This window comes from Micrasema longulum, unplaced genomic scaffold (genome assembly GCF_059751315.1).
Source record: "Micrasema longulum isolate JH-2025_06_02 unplaced genomic scaffold, ASM5975131v1 h1tg001805l, whole genome shotgun sequence".
NCBI classification, from domain to species: Eukaryota; Metazoa; Arthropoda; class Insecta; order Trichoptera; family Brachycentridae; genus Micrasema; species Micrasema longulum.
Window position 1 is genome coordinate 1 of NW_028278979.1, and position 10247 is coordinate 10247.

Sequence of the window (10247 nt, forward strand, 5' to 3'; positions counted from 1 at the left end):
TGACCAAACTTTATGATATGAGCAAGCCCTATGACCAAGCAAAACCTTATGATCAAAGCAAGCCATACGATCAAAGCAAGCCTTATGATCAAGCTAAACCATATGATCAAAGCAAACCATATGATCAGAGCAAGCCATACGACCAGAGTAAGCCTTATGACCAAGCAAAACCATATGACCAAAGTAAGCCATATGACCAAGCCAAGCCATACGATCAAAGCAAGCCATATGACCAAGCAAAACCATATGACCAAGCCAAGCCATATGATCAGAGCAAACCCTACGATCAAAGCAAGCCTTATGACCAGAGCAAACCCTACGATCAAAGCAAGCCATATGACCAGGCAAAACCATATGACCAAGCCAAGCCATATGATCAGAGCAAACCCTACGATCAAAGCAAGCCATACGACCAAGCCAAACCATATGATCAAAGCAAACCATATGATCAGAGCAAGCCCTATGACCAAGCAAAACCATATGACCAGAGCAAACCCTACGATCAAAGCAAGCCTTATGACCAAGCTAAGCCATATGATCAAAGCAAACCATATGATCAGAGTAAACCGTATGAATTTTTTAAGCGTTTTGACTATTCCAAGCCTTATGACCAGAGCAAACCCTATGAACAGAGCAAACCTTATGATATGAGCAAACCCTATGACCAAGCAAAACCATATGACCAGAGCAAACCCTACGATCAAAGCAAGCCTTATGACCAGAGCAAACCCTACGATCAAAGCAAGCCATATGACCAGGCAAAACCATATGACCAAGCCAAGCCATATGATCAGAGCAAACCCTACGATCAAAGCAAGCCATACGACCAAGCTAAACCATATGATCAAAGCAAACCATATGATCAGAGCAAGCCATACGACCAGAGTAAGCCTTATGACCAAGCAAAACCATATGACCAAAGCAAGCCATATGACCAAGCTAAGCCATACGATCAAAGCAAGCCATATGACCAGTCAAAACCATATGACCAAGCCAAGCCATATGATCAGAGCAAACCCTACGATCAAAGCAAGCCATACGACCAAGCCAAACCATATGATCAAAGCAAACCATATGATCAGAGCAAGCCCTATGACCAAGCAAAACCATATGACCAGAGCAAACCCTACGATCAAAGCAAGCCTTATGACCAAGCTAAGCCATATGATCAAAGCAAACCATATGATCAGAGTAAACCGTATGAATTTTTTAAGCGTTTTGACTATTCCAAGCCTTATGACCAGAGCAAACCCTATGAACAGAGCAAACCTTATGATATGAGCAAACCCTATGACCAAGCAAAACCATATGACCAGAGCAAACCCTACGATCAAAGCAAGCCTTATGACCAGAGCAAACCCTACGATCAAAGCAAGCCATATGACCAGGCAAAACCATATGACCAAGCCAAGCCATATGATCAGAGCAAACCCTACGATCAAAGCAAGCCATACGACCAAGCTAAACCATATGATCAAAGCAAACCATATGATCAGAGCAAGCCATACGACCAGAGTAAGCCTTATGACCAAGCAAAACCATATGACCAAAGCAAGCCATATGACCAAGCTAAGCCATACGATCAAAGCAAGCCATATGACCAGTCAAAACCATACGACCAAGCCAAGCCATATGATCAGAGCAAACCCTACGATCAAAGCAAGCCTTATGATCAAGCTAAACCATATGATCAAAGCAAGCCATACGACCAGAGTAAGCCTTATGATCAAGCTAAACCATATGATCAAAGCAAACCCTATGACCAGGCTAAACCATATGACCAAAGCAAGCCCTATGACCAAGCAAAACCATATGACCAGAGCAAACCCTACGATCAAAGCAAGCCGTATAATCAAAGCAAACCTTATGATCAGAGTAAACCATATGACTTTGTAAAGCGTTTTGACTATTCCAAGCCTTATGACCAGAGCAAACCTTATGAACAGAGCAAACCTTATGATATGAGCAAACCGTATGACCAAGCAAAACCTTATGATCTAAGCAAACCATACGATCAAAGCAAGCCATACGACCAAAGCAAACCCTATGACCAGGCAAAGCCATACGACCAAAGCAAGCCCTATGACCAAGCAAAACCATATGACCAGAGCAAACCCTACGATCAAAGCAAGCCTTATGACCAAGCTAAGCCATATGATCAAAGCAAGCCTTATGATCAGAGTAAGCCTTATGACTTTATCAAGCGTTTCGACTATTCCAAGCCTTATGACCAGAGCAAACCTTATGAACAGAGTAAGCTGTATGATATGAGCAAACCTTATGATCAAGCTAAACCTTATGATCAAAGTAAGCCTTACGACCAAAGTAAACCTTATGACTTTTTGAAGGTATGTTAATATCGTAATACAAAAAATGTATTTTTTTACACTTAACTGTATAAAAAATATATTTAATTAACCTTTTATTTAATTTGTTTCAACATTTGTCAAATTTTCTCAAAAAACATGAAAAATTCGTAATTCACTTTTCAATTTAATATTATGTTCCTAACACAAAGTTGTAGGAAATTAACGTCAACTCAATAAATAATTAAAAAACATCCTGTTTCTTAAGAAATTCAAAAATATTTACTAAAGCTTTATTTTAAATGAATTATTTTTATGAAAAAGCAACAGCTACCACAACATTTTCCCATGAAACCGCCCTTAATGGCCAATTGTATAAAAAAAAAATGAAAACGATTTAAAGCTGAAATTGTTTCAACCTATTCGTTTGTTTTAAAAAATATAAATCGCTCATAAATCTTACACATGTTAATAAAAGTTTCGACTCTATTTAATACTTCTAAATATTTCTATTCATAAAATCAATAGGACAGGAAAAATAGTGAATATTTAGTTAAATTGCAGTTAACTCTTGTGGCTATGATGTCGTTGAGTCTACATAGAATTTAGGACGTCTTATATATTATTATACGTCTTTTTTTTTTAAATCCGTTTTTAGAGAGATTTTTTGGCACAGTATTTTAAGAGTAAAATGAAAATTTGGCTGAAGCATTCAATATTTTTTTTATATGGAATCTGAGCCATATTGACGTCATAAATCAATTATGTAGACTTTCTGAGAAGAAGTAAACTGTGGAAAATAATAGTCAAAAGCAGACTATGGGCCTTGTAAATGTCTAAACTTCCACATCCTTCTCTAATCTTTAAATGTGTAATTCTTCTGTACGTGTGATGTCATTGAACTTCTTAACAGTTTAACCGATTTACGTGCGATTTTCAGCGAAATGTAGATCTTTGCGCTGCGCCTGTTCGTAGATATTAAATTCTTCAATATAATATGTAAAAAAAGTTAGGAGCATAAATCTTTTTTCATCGACCTACCAGGGTTGCATTCGACGAGAATGCATGCACAAAAAAAATAAGAATGTTGTTTTTTTGTGTGTAAAAAAGTTTGTTTTTGAATGTTTACAAACAGCGTTCGCTTTTTATGGATCCCAATCAGATTCTTTCCTTACACTCTTTATAATTTCTACTCATTTATTTCCTTTTAATGGATTTTCAGTGATGATAATATAATATTGACTGACATTTAATAATTCATTTAATAACATTTAACATTCTTCAGGGTAAACTGAGATGGCTCCTGCAATGGTAGCCGAAACGTCGGAACAAATAGAAAACACACGGCATCACACAAAAAAGAAAAATATTGATAACAGTGACCGTGAAAACCTTCGCACCTATTTGACATTTAATACATTTTTGAAAATCACATTCCTACCTAAAGTACACCGTTTATGTAGAAAAGCAGAGTTTGACATTTGATAAAAGATTTCCATATTTAAAATTGAATTATTTTCAGTTTTGAAATTTGACCATAAACAAGTACTTAGGTACCTACTTAAATTTAATATATATTTTTTTTTTTATACGGAATATTAATAATTTTTAGTTTTAGAATTAAAGCATATCAGTGTTTGATTTCTTTTATTATAAGCGTAAACAAGTACCTAGATACCCACTTATCAATGAAAAGGCTTTTTCCCTTTATCCAAACCCGAACAGTTTTTGCACGCTTTCACGACACAATCAGTCATTTTTCATTTCATTTCTTTTGGCTTCAAATTTAATGACGAGCTGACGCAAAGCAGTTTATCGAAAAAACGTTTGCTGAACCAACTAATTGGCAGGCAAGCAAACGTTCGGGCTGAACAGTATTTGTCGGGTCCGCTTAGTATATTAAATATCGCTATTGTAATATTTTTCATATTAACACATTGTTTTTTTTTTCAGCTGCGTTGCGGTCATCCTCTTTTCCCAATGTCATCTGTTTCTTCTATGCGTATGATGTAAGTGAAATATTTTTAAAATATCTTATTTGAATATTATAATGATTCTTTCACCGCCTCTCATTATGGTAATTTTTTTCCCCAGAAGCTGCTAAAACGAAGAAAGAAAAATCCAGAAAATGATAAGTTTCATCAAAGGTGACACGACAATATTGATCAGTACATAGGTATTTAATATATGTAATTGTATAAATGTATAGTATAATTCTCTGGAGGTATTTTGCAAAACAAAAAGTATTTAGTATCTATCAATTTTGTTGATCGAATTTATCAAAATAAAAACAAAGTAAAAATATACCAACGGCTTTTTAATAATTCTAATTCCCTTAACGCGGATTGCATGAAACGAATAACGTAGAAGAACCATTTTTAATCCAATGTTTATTGTGGTTTTATTTTTATTAAATTATATCAAGAATATCAATTAAAATTTCTTGTTTAGAGGCATTCCTCTTTATAAATCATTACTAATCGGGAGTTTTTGACTGAGTACCTTGTATTTTATTTTGACGTCTGTAATTTTAGAAAAACAGTAAAAAAACATAATAATTCAATTGTCTTTTTAAAAATTATTTTGATTCAATGGCCATTCAATTCGGTAGCCAATTCATACGGTTATTATATTGAAAAATGAAATTTATCTTAAAATCTTCTAAGAACAACTTTTGTTTTTACGCCCCAATGTCCAGAATTTGTAGATTAGTCAATGAGGAACTTCAACGCTACGGGAAATTGGATTTAAAAAAAGTTTTCTTGCGTGTGGTAAAAATTAAATCATTAAATTGTAACGCAAAGTTTCTTAAAAATGTACGAAAAAAATATATTTTTATAAAAACGCACTACTTTGATCGACGTCACTGGTTCATATGAACCAACCAATGATATGAGAGCTGTGAAGGATATTTAGTTGGCTTAGCGTAAACAAACCAATTGGAAGAACTAACAGAGAACAACCTCTGACATCACACGTGGAGTTATTTAAAAAATACCAAACTTTGAAAAATCATAGTGCTGATAATACGATATGTAAAAAAAAATATTTAAAAAAATAGCTTAGTTTGATAGTATTTGAATAAATAATTTTAAAAAAGACACCGAACTTCCTCATTCATCACACAATTAAGAATTCTTTGGGACAGATCTTCCGGCTTTTCGTAGATCTCTTCGCCTTCACACGGTGTGGGATGAAGACAGATTGGCATGGGTGGCTCGAAGTCTCATATTTTGATCCTGTTTATGTATGGATCTATTGGGCAACATTATTTTATTACCCTTGTTTGTCTTTGCTACATAGTTTTATGTTCTTGTTGTTCAGTTTCTCGTACATATGTTTTTTCATTTGACTGGCTTTTTTCATTTAATTGGCTTAGGCCATAATACGAGTATATAATAAATATTTTCAAATAAAATAATTGCAGTTTTTTACCTCTAAATAACTTAAACTTCATAATACCACAAAAATCAATAAACAATCGTGATTAAAGTGATGAAAGCAATTTTAAGAAGAACGATTTGGTTGTTTATGTATCATTATCATAATCAAAATTCAAAAATCTAAAACAAATTATTTTAACCAATCAAAATCAAGCAAAAAAGAAAATTACCATCACACTACAATTTTATTAAGATTAATTATTTTATAATGTCACAATGATTTTCACTTTTGGTTTGTTTTAATCACAATTTTATTATTAGATTAATATTTAAAAGCAAAAATGATTCGTCATTGTTTATTCATGGATAAATAAGGGAATTGAAGAAAAACGTAAGCTGCGTAAATAACAGAAATATTTTGAATATATCCAGAGCTCGTATCTAAAGGCAAAATTCTAGGCTAAGAAAGCACATTTTACTTTCCTAACCTCCAAGTTATTCGTGAATATGAGATTACATCAGCAATACATGAAGTTTCGCATAAATAAATTGTCTATGTTTTTATGAATGTATGTATGTGTATGCGCATGGGTGTATGTACGTATGTGTGTATGTACATGTGTATATATGTGTATATTTATATATATGTGTGTATATATGTGTATGTCTGTATGTATATGAATCAAACTGTGTATCCGAATAAGTTTATATTTTGTTTGTCTGTGCTCTATATTAATTTGTTAACTATTATAAGATATTAAAATGTAATTGCCTAGCTTGGGACGGGGTATGTACCCTTGTTAGCTGGGCAAAGTGAACATGGAATTGTATTTTGATAAAGAGTGTGAATAAATAAATAAATACATTCGAACACGCAATTTTACAAAAAAATAAATGAAAAGAAATATAATTTAGCAGACTGCTATTGACTTTAAAATACCATTGTGAAATCATAATGCTTGTGCTTATTACTATCTAACAGGGGCGAATCGTCGAAACAAGCGATTATGGATAGCTTACCATTATATTTGACTTTCGATAATATTGCTTTACAGTAATGCAAAAAAAATATGTTATTCATTATTAATCACCACCACCGTTTATATCTTCAAAGTGCGCCCAGCGCCCAGCCCGTTCTCATTGAACGATGAAACTAGCCGATTACATCAGCTTATTTCTCCATACAATAAAGTACACCATATTTTAAATCTCTAACCCAAGTCAACTATTTTAGTGCTAAAACAAGCTTGCAGATTACAAATATTATTTTTAGATTCTGTATTTGGAAACGAGTATTTCAAACATTATTTCAGGACTGTTTTTCTTTGATAGGATACCGTTGACATATTATGTATCACATATGTGGCGTTTGCAGTGACCGATTTTGGAATTATTAATTTTAAAAGGAATTGGCCAATGCTCAGTGTTGACAGTTACTGCTGCATTTCATTGCGGTATTTGTTAATAAACTTTTGTACAAGTATTGTATTTAAAAAGTGTAGAATAAAGCTACGTTTATCGCGTGGTTAATAATAATTGTTGTTTTAGTTGATTTTCACAGAACCATAACAGTCATTTATAATTATATTGCAAAAAATATTATGTACTTGTATGTAGGCACAAATTAATGAACATTTTTTGTAGATTACCTATAAAATTAATCACGGCTCGCCACTTCTATCTAGTAACATGTTATCTTGTTGTATTGAATTAATGAAGTTTCCTTAAACAGTTTCGACATTTCAAAAATGTTTTAATCGCGTTTAATTTCATCGTCTCTCCTTTGGAAGAAATGCACACAAGATGCAGCGCTCTCTCTGGCCAGAAGCCAAGATCAGCTCCCAGAACAGATGTGGTTCAGTTTGAAGTAGCCAAGTGAAGTAGCGAACATTCAATTACCTAGACTTTTCCTTCTCCATCAACCGCTTGTGCTAATCTCAATTCGCGAAGCTCGATAAAGATCCTCTGAATACATCAAATATTAATATTATTTCGATGACAGATTGACGTAATTATTAAATTACCGTCGACAAAGAGTGAACGCAGGTGAAACCTTTAAGTGCTGGCAAAAGATTTTTGATTAATTAAAATAACATCATTGCATAAAATCAGGTTGTGGTCTCGTGGCTAGTGTTGCGGACTCAAGGATCAGAGGTTCGTGGTTCGAACCCCACTCAATCCCACTTGATTTCCATTTTCATATAGTGAGTTATTTACAACTCGTTGAAAATGGCCACCAAAATTTGGTATTCTCATTTATTTCCTCGATTGAACGCGCACAGAAGGAGGTGTCAAAAATGCTCACCTTGGTCTACTTGATATTCCACTTTGAAGGCTTATAATCAAATGAAATAGTATATGTAACGAAATAGCAAACACAACAGCTTGTAAAACAGAAAATTTGATTTTGAATATCATAAAACCTTTACGATTTTTCATCTTCTTTTGGTGCTCATTTTTAATTAGAATAAAAAACGAAGACAACTTATGTTAAAACCTAATATATAATGTCAGAACCGTGGAAAAATTGTAAAAGCTTTAAGTTAAAGAGGTTACGGAGTACTTTCCTTAGTGAAATTGGTCGCAGAGAGTCTGAGAGGCTGATAATAGCCGTTAGTTGATCTCTATTAGTCTCAAAATAGGGTTATTTACCCTTGTTAGAGAGTCGAAGCAACTTTAAATTAATATTATAATTTCATACGTGTATAATGCGATAAATTTTATTTAAATAATTTCATGGTTGTTTGCTTAATTTATATTACAAAATTCGATTTAGAAATGTGGAGAGAATGGACAGCGAAAGAACGCCTAAAAATATTCACGTTGTGAATGTTGATGAATGCAGTCAAAGGCCGGAATTATCGGTGGGCATGTGAGAACATGATATGGCGTTCTAGTCTCTCTGCTAACACTTAAGCGGAAACAGCGTTGTTTGTACTAACAAAATGCATGAAGTCGTGTAAAGGATAAAAAAGTAAATAAAATGAATAGGAATCATTACTTCTCCACTCGCATCTAGAAGTGAATAGGGCACTCAAATATAAATTCAGTTGCAGCGCATCTAGATCATCCTTCTTACACGGAAGGTAAGGTGATCAGTCTTACGTTTCAGGTGCCGGTCCAGGAACAATATAATATTGCAGTCGTCCTCAATATTTCAAGTTCACCCAGCCAAAAATCTTATTTTAAATTAACTTTAATTTGAATCAACAATATTATGAGTTTGACCAAATGTTGCAGACAATGATTAAAATTTTATATTTTTGCTGATTAAGCCTCCCTCCCGGTGATGTGTAGCTAGTTCACATTGCAATTGATAAATTTAATCTCGCTGAAGAAGATAGATAGAGATATAAGATATTCAGTATTCCTCCTTTATATTGTACATTTGCTTATCGAATAAAATAATTTGTTATTCATTACGTTTTGGGCACAGAAAAGGTATCTTATTAGAAATCGCAGATAAATCACCAATCCAATCAACATTTTGCCGATGTGTCGCATTGTCGTTGCGAGTGAAGTAAAATAGTATCGAATATACGATTGTCTAACACATTATTTACGTCTCCCTCTCGATAGTATAAGTAGTATATTCGGGAGCGAGAGAGACAATTTCATGCGTCGCACGCGCGAATAGCAAAGTTGCCAGTACTTCTGCCAGACGCCAGTAGACCCAGTAGCTCTCCGAGCTTCGTTAGTGGTGGTCTTCTCGTTCGCGCTGCGAGCGTGAGCTGATGGTTTTTTCGCGTTTTTAGCGATAAGATAAAAAATATTATCACTTATGACTTCAACTATAAATAATTTAAGCAATCGCCGATGAATTTTCCGTTTTTTAATTTTCACGCGTTGCCTAGTAGGTGAAATAATTCAGCCAGATGTACATGCATCTTGTGTATATTTTGTTGGCCTCGTGGTGTAATGGTCGTTTGCCTACCATGCAAGAGGTCTCGGATTGGATTCCCTACATGGTTGATATGAACTATTTATTTAAAAGGGTGTTGTTTCACAATAATATTTTATATTCCTGGACTGGCACCTGAAGCGTAAGACTGATCATCTTACCTTCATATAACAAAAATGATCAAGATATGCTGCGATTGCTGCCCCAATGCAGTGCCCTATGCATCATTAGGTGCGAAAAGGGAATGATAATGATGATATGTTCATGTATCACACCCATATCAATTAAGGTTTCAGTTCTTATAATAAAAAAAAATAATAAATGTTCAAACAAAGGTAGAATGGTAAATGAAGAAACCAATCAAAAACATCACTTTTATTAATATTTAAAGCATTAACTTTGTGGTCAAACACTTACCGACTTTTCTATGTCTACCGGTTTCGAGACGTACCCGTCTCTTCGTTAGGACACCAACTAAACCAACATGCAAACCAACATGCAAAACCCACTATACACCTTCACCATAGTTGTTGCACAAAAATATAAAACCAACACGACATGCATTTTAATAAGCACATGCACTGATTAGGACAAACATGCACTGATTAAATTATGAAAATATTCTGTTGTTTGAGAATTAATGAAAAAAGTAGAGGG

The 10247-nt window shown here is 34.0% G+C and overlaps 1 protein-coding gene across 1 annotated transcript; it reads left to right on the forward strand.

Annotated features, from left to right (window-relative positions):
* The first annotated feature begins 7 nt into the window (after window positions 1–7).
* LOC148273912 (uncharacterized) lies at window positions 8–4612 on the forward strand. Its single transcript, XM_088237977.1, has 3 exons — window positions 8–2348; window positions 4260–4315; window positions 4401–4612. The coding sequence occupies exons 1-3, from the start codon at window positions 18–20 to the stop codon at window positions 4408–4410; spliced, it is 2397 nt and encodes a 798-aa protein (XP_088094103.1). The 5' UTR covers window positions 8–17; the 3' UTR covers window positions 4411–4612.
* Window positions 4613–10247: the final 5635 nt, after the last annotated feature.

Bases quoted from the DNA above. Each gene is read 5' to 3' on its own strand.
- LOC148273912 (XM_088237977.1), top strand. From the start codon at position 18: ATGAGCAAGCCCTATGACCAAGCAAAACCTTATGATCAAAGCAAGCCA. The intron at 2,349-4,259 runs GTATGTTAATAT...TTTTTTTTTCAG, and splicing joins AACCTTATGACTTTTTGAAG to CTGCGTTGCGGTCATCCTCT.